Consider the following 16,042-nt stretch of genomic DNA (forward strand, 5'->3'; position numbering starts at 1 on the left):
TGAATATCTCTGCTATTTTTTCACAGGTTTCAGATCCAAGCCAGCTCAAGTCCTTTCCTAGACTGTGTGTGGCTTCAAGGCGCAAACATAGACACTGCACGGTGTGGCGACTACAAATTTTACATTTGTGAGAAAGTGGTGGATCCTGCGATGGTCGAGCAAGTGAGCTACTCGGACAGGCACTAGTGTGCAGAGCTCTGCAGAGAGCCCCGTCCCGGGGTACGCCGTTGTGGGGGCAAGTTCTGCCCCAGGGTTTGCGATAGGGAAAATAAGTCTGAGCTCAGGTTAATGTAACATCACGGATAATCTAAATTTAACTTGCCCTCTGGTGATGCACATCAGCCAGACTCCTTCTTGGGCTTTTTCTTCAACAACTTCATTCCCTCTTTCTTCTTTCAGGCCTTGCATTCTTGTGTAACCACTTCTATCCACTTCTCATAAAGTCCTCTCTAAATGAAACAAAATTAAGCATATGATTCCAGAACTCTATTTTAAAGATTCATACCTATCTCCCAGAAACAGGAATCAATGACTGTTTGTAAAAGCAACACATCATGTTTTCAAAATCCATCCACTGGGTAGTCACAGATGTGAGCTCCCAGTTTACAATAAATTTCCAAATATTTGATTTAATTTCACTCCCCACCTACTGATAACTAGAAAGTGCAACAGAATCAGAGCCTGCATTAAAAGACAAATAAAAATATTTATAGTTCTGGTTAGAGAGAAAAGCTTTCAAATGGGATTGTATGCCCTATGGGCTCAAAAAACAGAAGGCAAATACAGAACGTCTTTATTGAGGAAAGTCAGCAATATTTAATGCCCAGGAATGCCATTCCAGCTGCTAGTGGATTGTTCTGCTGCATCAGGTGTTAGGGGGAAAGGTGCATTCCTCTAAGACATCTGTCTTGATAATTATCCATGTTACATCTAATCCAGTTCTTTGATTTCTCAAATCCATTTTCCATTCTGTTGCAGAATTTCACAACTGGAATAAATATTGCTGCTACTGACCTTTTATGTAGTGTGTCTTTTTAGTGAGTCACTGTACACGGTAGGCTCAACAGCCATCACACACAGGGCCTTTAATGATGCAAAGCCTCCTGCTGCTTTGCTGCTGTTTAGGAGGCTGTTCAAAGAGAAGACTGCATCAGAAAGAGCATCTCTCTTCTATGGCACTAGCAAACAATAGAGATCTTTGAAATCTCTCAGGAACAGTCAAGTTTATCTTCAGGACTTTTGTTCCTGTGTGTATTTTGCACTAATTTGAGCCATTCAATGAAAATTGAACTGTAAGTCGGGGGAGGTGGAGGTATTTAGGCAAGCCTCTGATTATGTTTATTTCAGACATAAAGCTGTGCATCAGAAGTCTGCAGTAGCAACAGCCAACAAGTGTGCTGTATCCCTCACTAAATGAGTGTTTAGCAATATGGCAATTATCTTAATTATGGATATGAAGAAGTAATTTAGAGGAGCAGGGGCAACAGAGAGTGTCTTGCCACACAGCTATCTCACAGTCTGGAAATGTTGCATTTTCTAAGTCTAAGCATGGGGCCTCAGCAGCCATGGAGATAGTACCTGGGATCCCAGCACTGACTGGTCTATAGGGGATGCAGGTAGGACGTGAATGATGGGAGGGGTAACCCATACAGGGCTGTTGTTCTAACACATGCAGGGCATGGTGGGAGGCCCCATCTTATAACCCTTGACAATACAAGAGGGTCTTAAAGATCACGCCACGAGGAAGCAGGAGAGCCCTCACTGAGGGGTATGAGGAGGAGCCGGTGAAGAGCTGAAGCAGTGAGTGAAACTGACGTGAGGGAACCGGTGTGATGGGCATGGGGTCAGCGGACCAGTGAGGGGAGCAACGGTTGATTTTAGGGGCCTGGCTGAGGGAGAAGGGTTGCATGTGAAAAGCACTGGTATTATGGACTATTGCTGGGGGCAAAATGCTGCAGAAAATGAAGGAAGGAAATGTTGAAGGAAAGTCTGCTGCTCTGTACTGTGTTTGGGAGGAGAATCCATTAGCCTGTCTTGTCCCCCTGTCTGGGGCAGGAAGCACTGGTCCCCGTGCCTGGCTGCTGAATATTCACAAGCTCAGGAACTTATAAAACAAGGGGTAAGTTCCTGGTCCTCATTGCTGTCTGGAGTTTTTCATTTTATACCACATCTTCATGCCTCAATGACTCGTAATTATAACTGCTACACGATGAGCTAAGTTGCACAGAATAGAAGAGCAAATGGCATCCAGTAATTGCCCCGAGATGTGCAGTGTGCAACCTGTTACTGTGTTTGTTTGAGTAATACCTAACCCTCAATTTCCTTGATATGTAGCGTAAACCAGTTCTTGTATTTTGGCTTAAACCAGGAGAGAAAAATTTAGCCTTATACATAAGCTGATCACTTAAGTCACAATCAAATGATTATTTTAACAGGTGTCGTATCTTTTGTTATATGACGGTAAAATGTTCAGAACTTTAAAGCAATTCAGAACTAAGCAATTTCATGCACACATCTTCTGCACTTTAACCCTTCCCATAGCCACCTACACACATCGGACCATCTTCTAAATCACTCTGTGCGTTCTTCATGCAATTCTTCTTAACTCCCTTTGAAATGTCCTCTTCAGAAATCTTTCTCAGCTTGCCCAGGGTCCATTAAACTAGTTGGCTCACAGGAGTTGGTTCTGTGCTGCTGAGTAAAGGGAATATTCTCAGTACTCAATGAGTTAGAGAAACAGTCTTTCCACTTAGCTTTGCAAGTCATGCTAACCATTGCATTTTGCACAGCTACCTGTGAAGTCTGGTCCTTTGAAATTACCGCAACTTCAGTGTTAATTTGTCTTAAAAGGGGTGTCATCTCTGCTGTCATTTGGCTGCAGAAAGCATTTAAAACTGACAAAGTTCAAAAGGCAGCATGCAATCATGCCTTTAATTGAATGAACTGAGTCATTTCAAGTCATACAATGCTCATAGGCAAATCTTTAGGTTTTGTTGGACACCAAAAAAGACAAAGGGTGAATTTTTATTTATTTTATAGCCCTCACTAGATTAGTAATTCATTGCTGTCTGTTGTTGCCATAAGGTTTAATTAGCACAGCCAGTTCTGTATTCTTGATGTTATGTTGTTCACAGTGATAAAAACATCTTGAGTCTATAATTAGCCTTTTCAGTTCAATACAATGTCCATTAAAATCAGACTATAAACATTATACCCGTGCCATGTTGTTACAAAACAAACCTTCAGCTCACAAGCCACTCTCAGTGCTTCTTGGCAAATAATTTCTCTACTGTTCCCAACACAGGTATTCTTCTCAATAGATCTACCAAACTCATGAACATTTTTCTTCATAGTGCCTATATATTTTAAGGACAAATTGTTCTGCTCACTTAGTTTTCTTACATTGCTTTCAGTTGCTTCATATTGACATATAGCTGCACAAGTAGCTCATTTCTTGGCAAAGCTGAGAGACGCAACCTTGAATGGAGTGTCACAGTTTTACTTTTTAATAAGTTGTCTTCTCTGCATTGTCATGCTCTTTACCCTTGGTGGCAGACAGTCAATAAACCACCTGCGTCATAAAAACTTAAACAAATCCAAGTGGAGAAAAATGTTCTTGCAGCAAGATCCCAATACTCACAATTAGCAGAGAAAATAGATGTGTCTATAATTTCATGTGGACACAGGAGCTGCTGTCTTTAAACAGCAGGCCTTGCAAAATACAGTGTCTGTTTTCAAGTTGCACAGCCACATGATATATGGAAAATGCTGCTAAACCACCTCTGCTAAGGACTGCTGAGAGAACAAGGAAGCAAGGAAAGAAGCACAATGATTTACTGAATATATCACAGTAAATGCAGCTGCATATTGGGTGCTTTGAGTGAAATATTTAAGTTTGCTCAGGTTTTCAGTTTTGTTTAAAATGCTTGTTCACGTCCTAGACCTAAAATCAAAGTCAAAGCCATGAGAGATGGTCAAGAGAGTTTTTTTCTGTGCACTTGGAATTCTGCAGACAAAGTCAGGATTTTGGGAACCTGTATTTAAACCTGTGCATTCAAGCTTGTTTAGGTTAATCTTTTGCCCTCTCTAATCTCTGATTCTCTTTCCACCACCATCTCATCCTAACCCTCTTGGATAAAAGAACTAGTTTTAATGCTAAAAAAAGAAGTAAAAAAGGAAATGTTACTCATCCTCCAGCTCTCTGGTTAGAGTCATGTGGGGATTTCTCCTTTTGCTAAATTAAGATTCCTATCCTGTAAATTTAGCAAAAAGAAACTTGTGATTTTACATTTGAAAACTAAAATGCACAGCTTGTCTAAATGCTTCCAGAGAAGCCTATTTCTATTTCTGTTTCAGAAATTCAGTCAGTGGTTTGCAATCACACATATGCCTGCTATCCTGAAAACTTACCTACCCTCCCTGCTCCTCACTATTCTGGAGGCCCACCAGGAAACTGAGCAGGAAGAAATGCTCACTCCTTCTGTAGAAGGGTTGCCCTTTTGTTCTGATTTGAAACAAAAATATTCAGAGTTGTGAAATAATATTTGGCAGAGAAAAACCACATAAGTCTGATGAAGTCAGCAGCAGCAAAACCAGTATTTCCTCCCTATTCAGTGTTTCCTGTATTTTATTCCTCTCTCGTTCTTTAGATTTATTGGGCTTTTTTCAGAAGAATATAGCTAGTAACAGTGGGCATCTGAAACAAACAAACAGACTCAAGTGACATATGGAATTGGAGCACTCAGTTGGAACACACTTCAATGCACAAGATGCACAGGTGGCCTTTGTGGGTAAAACATTTCCTGGAGATGGGCAGTCAAATGACCATGCTGAAGTCATATTTGCCACTATTTATAATGTCAAATTAAGTTGAAGGCTTGTCATAGCACAAATTGTGGTGCAGACATTTAATAAGAATTATGTAGCTGGAAAGCAGTATTTTGGAGGGGAAAGTAAATAAATAACGAGCATCAACTTGCCCATGTTATGATGGCAAAAGTCTCATGCACTTAAAAAATCTGCAGTTTGCAGCATAATATTACAACCCAAGGAAAGGGAGCAGTTTCTTCTGCTGTATAAGTAAGACTGTATCACAAATATCACACATTCATAGACTAAGATGTGTCATTGTTGAGTGTGGTGGTTCCAGTTGCATCCCTATGCAAAATGCGTATAGAAATGTGCATCAAATTTCTAGTGGACATAATTTATTAAGTGTCACAAAAATACATCAAAATACCTTTTCCAATTTGTCCACTCAACTCAATTTTCCAACACGAAGTAAAGATCTGAGAGTCACTTTCAAACTTGGAACAGTAACAAGGCGATTTTTGTAATCAGTGTTCCTACTAAAAAATGGCAAGCGCTATTAAATTGAGCACCTCATTTGAACATGGCCACATCAGTATCACACAAAGATTTTATTCACTAGTGTCTAAAATTTGAGCTCTTGAAAAAACACAGAATCACTTTATGGTTGAGGTTGGAAGGGGCCTCAGATCAGAGGGCTGGAACAGCTCTCCTATGAAGAAAGGCTGAGAGAGTTGGGGTTGTTAAGCCTGGAGAAAAGAAGGCTCTGGGGAGATCTTGTGGCCTTTCAATATATATAGGGAGCTTATAAGAAAGACGGAAAGGGACTTTTTACCAAGGCATGTAGTGGCAGGACAAGAGGCAATGGTTTTAAACTAAAAGAGGGTAGATTTAGATTAGACATAAGAAAGAAATTTATTATGATAGGGGTGGTGAGACATTGGAACAGGTTGCCCAGAGAAGTTGTGGATGCCCCCTCCCTGGAAGTATTCAAGGTCAGGTTAGATGGGCTTTGAGCAACCTGACCTAGTGAAAGATGTCCCTGCCCAGGGCAGGGAGGTTGGACTAGATGGTCTTTAAAGGTCCCTTCCAACCCAACCATTCTGTGATTCTGTGACCTCTTGAGGTCATCTGCTTCAACCCCCCTGCTCAAGCAAGGCCACCTGGAACCAGTTGTCCAGGACTATGTCCAGATCGCTTTTGAATATCTCCATGGAGGGAGACTCCACAGCCTCTCTGGGCAACCTGTGCCAGTGTTCAATCACTCTCACAGTAAAAAAGTGTTTCCTCATGTTCAGAGGGAACCTCCTCTGTTTCAATTTGTGCCCACTGCCTCTGGTCCTGTCACTGGGCACCACTGAAAAGAGCCTGGCTCCATCCTCTTTGCACCCTCCCTTCAAGTATTTATATACATTAATAAGTTCCCCTCCAAACCTTCTCTTCTCCAGGCTAAACCATCCCAGCTCTCTCAGCCTTTCCTCAGAGAGATGCTTCAGTCCCTTCATCATCTTTGTGGCCCTTCATTGGACTCTCTCCACTCTGTCCATGTCTCTTTTGTACTGGGGAGCCCAGCACTGGACCCAGCACTCCAGGTGTGACCTCAGCAGTGCTGAGCAGAGGGGAAGGATCACCTCCCTCGACCTGCTGGCAACACTCCTCCTAATGCAGCCCACGATACCATAAGCCTTCTTTGCCAGAAGGGCATACTGTTCGCTCATGGTCAATTTGGTGTCCACCAGAACCACCAGGTCCTTTTCTGCAAAGCTGCTTTCCAGCTGGTCAGCCCCCAGCATGTACTGGTGCATGGGGTTGTTCCTCTCCAGTTGCAGGACTTTGCACTTCTCCTTATTGAACTGTCATGGTTTAGCCCCAGCCGGCAGCCAAGCACCACGCAGCCGCTCGCTCACTCCCCCCCCGATGGGATGGGGGAGAGAATCGAAAGAGCAAAAGTAAGAAAACTTGTGGGTTGAGATAATAACAGTTTAATAATTGGAACAAAATAATAGTAATAATAATAATGAATTATAATGAGAGGGAAAAAAAAACAATGAGAGAGAGAGAGAGGAACAAAACCCAAGGGAGGGAAAAAAGAGGGGGAAAAAAAAATATACATATCTATATATAAAAAAAAATTACAACCGCTCACCACCCGCCGACCGACAGCCAGCCAGTCCCCGAGCAATGATCCCTACCCCCCGGCCAACTCCCCCCACGTTGGGCGCCAAAAAGGACTGTCGTGGTTTAGCCCCAGCCGGCAGCTAAGCACCACGCAGCCGCTCGCTCACTCCCCCGCGGTGGGATGGGGGAGAGAATCAGAAGAGCAAAAGTAAGAAAACTTGAGGGTTGAGATAAAAACAGTTTAATAGGTAAAGCAAAAGCCGCGCACGCAAGCAAAGCAAAACAAGGAATTCATTCACTACTTCCCATGGGCACGCAGGTGTTCAGCCATCTCCAAGAAAGCAGGGCTCCATCACGCGTAACGGTTACTTGGGAAGACAAACGCCATCACTCCAATGTCCCCCCTTCCTTCTTCTTCCCCAGCTTTATATACTGAGCATGACGTCATGTGGTATGGAATAGCCCTTTGGTCAGTCTGGATCATCAACTATCCTGGCTGTGTCCCCTCCCAGCTTCTTCTGCACCTGGCAGAGCACAAGAAGCTGAAAAGTCCTTGACTAGTACAGCAACAACTAAAACATCTCTGTATTATCAACACTGTCTTCAGCACAAATCCAAAACATAGCCCCATACCAGCCACTATAAAGAAAATTAACTCTATCTCAGCTGAAACCAGGACATGAACTTAATGAGGTTCCTGTCAGCCCATTTCTCCAGCCTGTTGAGATCCCTCTGGATGGCAGCACAATCTTCTGGTATCAGCCACTCCTCCCAGTTTTGTGTCGTTAGCAAACTCTGCCTTATCATCCAGATCATTAATGAAGATGTTGAACCAGGTCAGATCCAGTGTTGACCCCTGGGATACACCGCTAGTGACTGGCCTCCAGCTGTAGACTTCGTGCCCCTGATCACCTCCCTCTGGGTCCATCTGTTTAGCCAGTTTTTAATCCACCTCACTGTCTGCTCATCCAGCGTGTACATCAACAGCTTCTCTATGAGGATCTTACGGGAGACAGTGTTAAAAGCCTGACTGAAGGCCAGGTAGACAATATCCACTGTTCTCTCCCTGTCTGCCAAGCCAATCATCTCATCATAAAAGGTTATCAGGTTGGTCAAGTACGACTTCCCCTTCGTGAATCCAGGTTGGCTACTCCCAATCACCTTCTTGTCCTTCATGTGTCTGGAAATGGTTTCCAGAATTAGCTGCTCCATCACTTTCCCACGGACCAAGGTGAGGCTGACCAGCCTGTAATTCCCTGGGTCCTCCTTCCTGCCCTTATTGAAGATAGGAGTGACATTTGCTTTCTTCCAGTCCTTGGGCACTTCTCCCAGTTGTCATGATCAATCAAAGAGTACTGAGAGTTGCCATGCAATGACATCTGCCAGCTCCCTCGTGGGTGCATCCCATCAGCACCCATGGACTTACGCGTGTCCAGTTTGCCTAAGTATTTCCTGACCTGATCTTCTTCCACCATGGATACATCTTCCTTGTTCCAGACTTTTCCCTGGTCTCCGTGACCTGGGATTCCTGAAGGCCAGTCTTGCTAGTAAAGACTGGGGCAAAGAAGGCATTCAGTACCTCAGCCTTTTCCAGGTCCTGTGTCACTAGGTCCCCTATCTCATTCAGCAGTGGGCCCACATTTTCCCTAATCTTCCTTTTGTCACCCATGTACTTGTAGAAGCCCTCCTTGTTGCCTTTGATACCCCTCCCCAAATTCAATTCCTTTCGGGCTTTGGCTTTCCTAACCTTGTCCCTGCATGCTCGAACAGTGTCTCTGTGTTCCTTCCAGGTTACCTGTCCCTGCTTCCACCCTCTGTATGCTTCCTATTTGTGTTTGAGTTTTGCCAAGATCAGCTTGTTCATCCATGTAGGCCTCCTGGCATTGCTGCCTGACTTCCTACTTGTTGGGACAGACCGCTCTTGAGCTTGGAGGAGGTAATCCTTCAATATTAAGCAACTTTATTGGGCCCCTCTTCCCTCCAGGGCCTTATCCCATGGGACTCTCCTGAGCAGATCTTTGAAGAGGCCAAAGTCTGCTCTCCTGAAGTCCAGCATTGTGAGCTTGCTTTTTCCCCACCTCCCTCCCCTCAGGATCCTGAACAAGATACTCCAGATACAGTTACTTAGATTTAGAAAATCATCCATTCCAAAAGACAATTAATATATAGTACCAAAAATATGTGGTTTCCGATACATTGGAAAATTCAGTTCCCCATTTAGCAATTAATACTTTTCTGAATACCGTCACAGCATTCCAGCCATCAGTGCAGTCATTCATGCCACATATCCATCCTTTCATATGATGAGATGCATTAGGTAAAGGGATGGACATATTCTATGTTATCTGAAGACTAATGGCCCTCAGATGGCGTTCTTGGAAAAATCCAATCATTATTCCCATTCTCCCTGCATAACTGCAATGGTGATTATGATAATAGCATACTGTTTATTAAAACTCATTTAACATTGACTTCTGGGCATTCTTAGATCATATTATTGCATGTAAAGGAAAAGCATTATTATCTGGAAGTAAAATTTGAACATATCTAAAATTCATATACTACACCCAGTCAAGAAGAGGATGAGGATGCCAAGTGATGCTTCACTGCCAAGCAGTGAACAAGGGAGCCACACGTCTTTGAGTAGAGGAGTTTTAAAGGAATATAGAATAACTGAAAGTTAGTGTGCTGAAAAGAGGGCTGGAAATAGTTAAGAGTTATTGGAGATTAGCATATATTTACAAATAGAAGTGAGAGAAGACTCATCATCTGAGTAAGGTCAAATGGACTAAAGAGAGAGCCTTGGTAGAAATGGGTATATATGAAATTCCAATCAGAGTGACAAGAAGTGGTCCCACAGGCCTTTACACTTCTGATTTCTTTGGCTGTAAGTAATGCTTAAGATTGTCAGCATCGCTAAGGTAGTGGTTTCTGAACTAGAACAATGAGACTAATATCTCGTATCTGATATGTAGATATTTATTACTGCTGGTTCTTTTTATCTGCAGAGGCTTTCTGTCTCTTTTCCATTTTCATATTTGTGTGAGTACACTAGGAAGAAAAGATGGACTCTGCTCTGAATTTGTATTAAACATTATTTTACATCCCTTCTTTGAAAAATCTCAATATCAAAATCTTCTTCATACTCTTCCAGTTCTTTTTCTGCTGATAATCTTCTTAGATCAGCTGGACTGCTGCCTTCTCACAGATCCAGGGATAGTTCTCGTAACAATTCTCACTGTAAACTCTTGACTTACGAGAAAACAGGTATGCACAGTTTTGCTTAGAGGACAAATAAATCCTAGAAAAAAACCCACACCATCTTGTTAAAAACTCTTACGTACAAATTAAAAAAAAACCCTAAAGCCCTTTTGGACAATCATACATTATTGCAAAAGTTGCTTAGTCATTTTAAGGTTTATAAAGGTTTATGCAAAATATTGAAGAACATAACAGCTCATATAATTCAAGTCTGAAGGATCATTCTCCCACCTGCCTTCAGCTCAAAGATGTAAAAAAGAAAGCCTACGTATGGAGCATCATCAAAGCTAGTTCATCACTAGTTCTTCACCAGTGGTTATGTCACTCCAACCATTGCTTTCTATAGTAGTAATTTGGGTCTGGAAACTGAAAGGCAGTGGTCTGCCTGAACAACAGGCAGATCATTCTGCCTGATGTCTACTAGCCACGGGAAGTGTAAGAGTTTGCAAGACAAAATGAGCGTGTGTTTCCAAGGAGGCACTGGAGAATCTTCAACTCGAAGAAGGTTCTCCAGACCCTGAAGAGGACTCTCATATAACTGCATACAGTGATCACTTCACACAGAACAGAATGGGAATTCAATTTTTTTCTCCAAGGTTAGTAAAGAAGAAGCTGGTGCAGGCAGGCTTTGCAGGAGGTAGGCTATCTTGAAGGAAGTGTGGGTTGCTTCCTATAGAGTTGTGGGATGTTTCGTAAAGTGAATGGGTTTAAATAGTGAGAGCAGTCACTGGTTGCACTGGTTTGTTGACTCCTTCTGCTCACGCTTCCAGTTTTCTGAAACTCTCTCTATTTCAGGGACTCCACACCTAAAAGAGTATTTTAACTCCAAATACATCTGTGGCTGTATTCTGTCTTGAAGCTTTGCCATTAATGGAATTTTGGTTTCCTTCTCCTTCAGTGCACAGGGAGGATATTGTGCAAGAAGAGATTAAAAACCACCAACTGTTTAAGTTCAGAAAACTTACCAGTCCATTCTCTTTGTAGAAAGTTTCGTATCATCTATCCAAGACCAGCCATCAACTCCGTATGACAATCCAATCCAGTAAGATTGTTTTTGTGATATTTGAGATATGCTAATCTGTAAAAAATGCAAAACCTTTATCACCAAGGAGCTTGTGGGTATTTTTTTTTTGCTGTACCTAAACAACTACTGTTGAGAGAGGAGGTGATCAAGAAAGAACCAAAGGAGGTAATTTGACAATGACTCTCTGAACTCCTCATCAGGCCCTCATAACAGTTTCCAAGACACAACATCTCTATTTGGCATGAAAACAGGAATATTTTGTATCTGGCATCTCTATTAAATGTAAGACTAGGGCAACAATTCTTTTTAGAGCCCTATCTCTCAGAGTATTCGAAGAGATTTCCTGAATGAAAGACTCACTGCTTATAACTTTCACAGGATCCATGACGCTCATGTCCACTGTTTGGCTGAATAATATCCTGTGTTGCTAGCTACCTCATCATTACACATTTGTGGTTAAATGCTCTGCAGTCTGCATTGCATCAGACCTTAAGGACAGTATCTCTATTACTACGTAACATCAAGAGGTACTTGCTGACTGGTGAGGAGTTTTGAATAGCTGATACCAATGCAAAGAAATTCCAGTATGATTGGAACCATACCAACTTGCTTTTCCTTTTCAGCGTAAGAAGGGTGGCATTCTGGGAGAAGCAAAAGTCTTCACTTTCCTGCCATGTGGCCTCCTTTTCTGAAAAGTAGAAACAGGTGTCGCCTCCAACCCATTTCCAGTTTACAGGGCAGAGTGAACATGCAGGTCCTAGAACAGAAAGAAACCATCAGTCCCTTACAAACAGCCAAAGGAAGAGTAGAGGAGTCTACACCCATAGGCCTGGAAAGTCAGTTATGCAGAGCTGGAATGTATATGGGCATTTTATGGGTCACATCTACACTCATTCTTTCTTTTTTTTAAACTTATCATTTAATCTGATATAGCATATAACACCCTTGTTTAATCTGATATAAGGCCTAACACGTAGATTTCAGTCTGTGTGAGCAGTAGTTCTACTTACTATTGTTCTTACTGTTTGTGTCACCCGTCAAGCACAATCTCTCCTTTAGTCCTTGCAAGTTTTCATTATGTCCCGCAGGTGCTTTAGAATCTCTGAGACCTGGAGTTTATAAAGATATTCTTCATGAGACAGAAAAGCTGTGACGATGCTACTGCATGATACATGCTTCATCATGTATTGCAAATTCACTTTTTGCAACAGCGTGCTCATATGCAACTCTGATGCTACAGTGTCACATATTGTGAGGACATCAGCAGATGAGAAAATGATGGATAAAGGGATTTCCAAATTTTAAATGCAGTTTAATCACAGTGCCATTGCAGGCCACTTGGTTACCTAATAAAAGACTAAAATAATGCAAAAAAATATGCTTAGGAAGGACTATCTTGAACTAATCATGTTGATCTTAAAGGAAGTTTTGAAAAAAACTAAAATCCTAAACATACTTCAGGTTGAAAAAACCTTTTATTCTTAAAGGCTGGTAAAACTTCTCTGAAGAAAGTGGGGAGGGTGTTTTCATATATCTCCCTCAACAGTATTTAGATACTGACTTTTGGTAGCAACGGCTTAGAATGACTATATGTCCAGGCTCTGTGATGGAAAGTATAGATAGATACAGTCATGTCACAGATAATAACAGCTAATATAAGTATGAGAGTCTTCAGTTCTCTTGGACATCTCAGGTAAACTGGGATGACTGAGTGAAACAGACAGAAAAAGGGAGATTTCCTCATGAATCTGAGTGCTTCTAGTATGTCCATTTTTAACATACTAGTATGAACTAATTTAAGACAGTAGTCTACAAACATGAAAGATTTATCAAAGGAATGAGACAAGAACTGCTATTCCAGTAGAGTGGAGAGACTTGGACAACAGGAGAAGAGGAGAAGGGAAACAACAAACTGATTTATGAAAGTCAACATTTGAATTTTATAATTGAATTCAAATTAGCAAATAAATGAGTAATAGATGGATGAGGACAGAATCCATTCCTCCCACTCTTTCCAAAATATATCATCTTGACTTCTATATCCTTGCTCTGGGCACAAGTCCAGACTTAAAAAAATTGCTTCCCGCAAAGCATTATGTGCACCAAGCTGCAGAGTGTTCATTGCAGGCAATTAGGAGGAGAGGAAAGGACAGTATATGTGGGGACGATGAGCTATGGCTGTCCTTGTTGCAGTCAGTCTGCCACCTTTCTTCAGTGCAGTTATTCCCAAGCTGTTAATATGAGTAAAGGAACACAGTATATTTCAGCACTTACCTAGGACTATAATTCCTATGGTGAGGGCCAGGCACAGTGCAAACAAAGTGAAGATAGCTGGCCACCATACAGCAAAGGGAAGAGAGCGCCCTGGGAGAAACCAACAATTTATCTGAGGGCAGGCACCCTGTTCAGCAGCACTCCCAACCCTCCACCCTTCCATGAAGAACCATCTGGTGACTCTCGAAAGAGTTCCCCTTCCAGGCTGTATTGTATTTTAAGGATCAATCAAAATGCAAGTTGAGAAGAAGGTGTGGTGCCTCCGTTAAAGAGGTCTGTTTGAAAGGGGACACTGGACATGGTTTAAATGGAACCGGCAGGGGATTCCTTGCCTTTGACAAATGATGAAACTATGAAACATTGTAGTGATCCTTTGACTTAGAAGTAGGCGATGCTCCTGTTCTCCTTTGGCAGTACTGTATTACTCTGCTCTGTCAGAACAGAGTAAGGAAGTGTTTGCATACAATCTTACACTTTGCACAAATCCTTCCTGCTCTCAGGGCACACAGTGCTCAGGCTAGATGCCAGCTCTAGGCTGAAGCCCAGTTCAGGAAAATTCTGGAGTCCAAAATATCCACTGAGGTTTCCCTGGATTCAAAAATTCCTGAGTTACCATCACCAATCGGTCATGGCAATGCAGTACGACGGACCTTTCAGATGAAGAAATCTTTAACTCAAGACTGGATGCCGTCTTGACGTACATGGTTTAGCCCAGCTAGAGGTATGGGACTTGAAGAAAGGAAATGACATGACCTGTGCATTCAGGCCTGGTGCTGTCTCATTGCTTCTGGCCTTAAAGGCTATGAATCTTAAGCATTTTCTGAAAAATTGAGGTCCAGAGGGCAAAACGTTAAAGTTTTTTTTCTTATTACAGTCAGATTGTCCTGTCTCTATAGCCATTTCCTGTAATAATAAATAAACAATAAATAAAACTAACCACATTAAAGCTGATTCCTGCCTTCCATAGTTTGATCCTGAAGCCACTTGTCTTTTCCTACAGAAATTTAGGGCAAGTAATGGCAGCAGATCCACATGCATTTTCACATTCATGCATGCTGTGTTTTTGTCAGACAAAACAATACAAATAGTGCATTAAACCGATAAGTACATATTTTTCTTATTTACTGAGCTGGATAAGTGAGAGTGGTCATTGTCTATCATAGTGAAGAAAGTTCAAAGAGCAAGTGTCAGTCGTACCTTTGTTGATGTTCAGGGACATGTAGTGTCTGGCTGGATCCTGTGGCAGGTGATTTAAATGAGAGTATCCATCCTCTTCCTCTGTATTCGTATGCATTATCTGAGAGCTCATTCGTGGTTCAATAACGATCCTCTTAAAAGACAGACTGAATGATTTGTGAAGGAGAAGCAAAAAGAAAAGCAGAAAGAGGGAGGGGATAAGAGAATGAGTCACACTTCAAATGCCCTAAGGCAAGATATTTTATTCAAGTGTTATGTCTGACTCCTCCTTTTCTTCCCTCAGAGGAAGAACTCCTCTCTTCCCACCCATCACATCTCAGCCTGGGTCTGCATCCCCAGGTCTAGAGACACATAGGGATGACATGAGTCCCAGTAAATGTATGGCCTGGTAGTTCCCCTCTTTTCCATTTAGCCTTCCCATGACTTTCATCTCCTTTGAACTGTCCACATTTTAAACCAGAACAAACACCTTTGATTCATCTCAGAGGCAGACTAACTTCAGCTCTATGTCTTTTTCATTATTCAGTGTTAAGGGCTGAAAATCTAGGTGTCTGTGTTCCATTGAGAGCAAAGTTCGCAGCTGCAAATAGCTGCTGAAGCTATTTAATCACACAGAGGAGGTAGGAGGTGCTGTCCAGAGTCTAATGTCATCTTTTCAGAGGAAGAAGTGGGAAATCAGAGTGTGGGAAAAAAGACACAGACAGGATTTAACAAATAAGAGAAGGAGCCTTTGTGGCAAAGGCTAACCACATATTGGACCAACCTAGCAAGAATGTAGCTAACAGGGCAAAGGAGGTGATGATTCTCTTCTCTCCATCACTTGTGAGTATGCAGCTAGAGTACTATGTCCAGCTTTGGGCTCCCCAGCAAAAAAAAAAAAAAAAAAAAATCCCATAAAACACATAAATACTAAAACTAGTCAAGGGGAGAGCCACCAAGATGCTTAGGAGTTGGAGCACTTGATTTATAGGGACAGACTCTGACAACTGGATTTGTTCAGCCTGGAGAAGAGAAAGCTAAGGAGAATCCAATTGCAGTCTCTCACTGCATAAAGGGGCTATGGAGAAGATGGAAGTACATGTCAGAGGTATATAGTGAAAGGACAAGAAACAATGGTCATAAGTTACAGTTAGGGTGGTGAAATATTGGAAGAGGTGCCCAGGTCCGTCCTTGGAGATTTTCTGAACTTGACTGGACAGGGACTGGGTTTATCTGATCCAGCTTTGAAATTAGACCTGCTGATCAGGAGTTTGGACAAGATGGACTTCAGAGGTCCCTTCCAAATAAAATCTTTCCATGACTCTGTGATCTATGAGTATGAAGGGAACACTCACTACGATTTTTAGGGGAGAATGCCCA

General features: G+C 42.1%; 1 protein-coding gene across 1 annotated transcript; it reads right to left on the reverse strand.

Annotated features, from left to right (window-relative positions):
* Nucleotides 1–9,402: 9,402 nt before the first annotated feature.
* Nucleotides 9,403–14,820, reverse strand: LOC142412986 (C-type lectin domain family 1 member A-like). The gene is made up of 6 exons (XM_075509013.1): nt 14,684–14,820; nt 13,487–13,576; nt 12,223–12,321; nt 11,815–11,969; nt 11,154–11,266; nt 9,403–10,228 (listed from the first exon to the last, which is right to left on the reverse strand). Exons 1-6 carry the CDS (start codon nt 14,793–14,795, stop codon nt 10,105–10,107), a joined length of 693 nt encoding a protein of 230 aa, XP_075365128.1. The 5' UTR covers nt 14,796–14,820; the 3' UTR covers nt 9,403–10,104.
* Between the last annotated feature and the right edge of the window lie 1,222 nt (nt 14,821–16,042).

This window comes from Mycteria americana, chromosome 1 (genome assembly GCF_035582795.1).
Source record: "Mycteria americana isolate JAX WOST 10 ecotype Jacksonville Zoo and Gardens chromosome 1, USCA_MyAme_1.0, whole genome shotgun sequence".
NCBI classification, from domain to species: domain Eukaryota; kingdom Metazoa; phylum Chordata; class Aves; order Ciconiiformes; family Ciconiidae; genus Mycteria; species Mycteria americana.

Excerpts from the sequence above, each read along its gene's own strand:
- LOC142412986 (XM_075509013.1), bottom strand. The coding sequence starts at position 14,795 with ATGAGCTCTCAGATAATGCATACGAATACAGAGGAAGAGGATGGATAC. Across the intron at positions 12,322-13,486 it reads CATAGGAATTATAGTCCTAG|GTCTCAGAGATTCTAAAGCA; the intron begins GTAAGTGCTGAA and ends TATAAACTCCAG. Across the intron at positions 11,267-11,814 it reads TGAAAAGGAAAAGCAAGTTG|ATTAGCATATCTCAAATATC; the intron begins GTATGGTTCCAA and ends CATTTTTTACAG.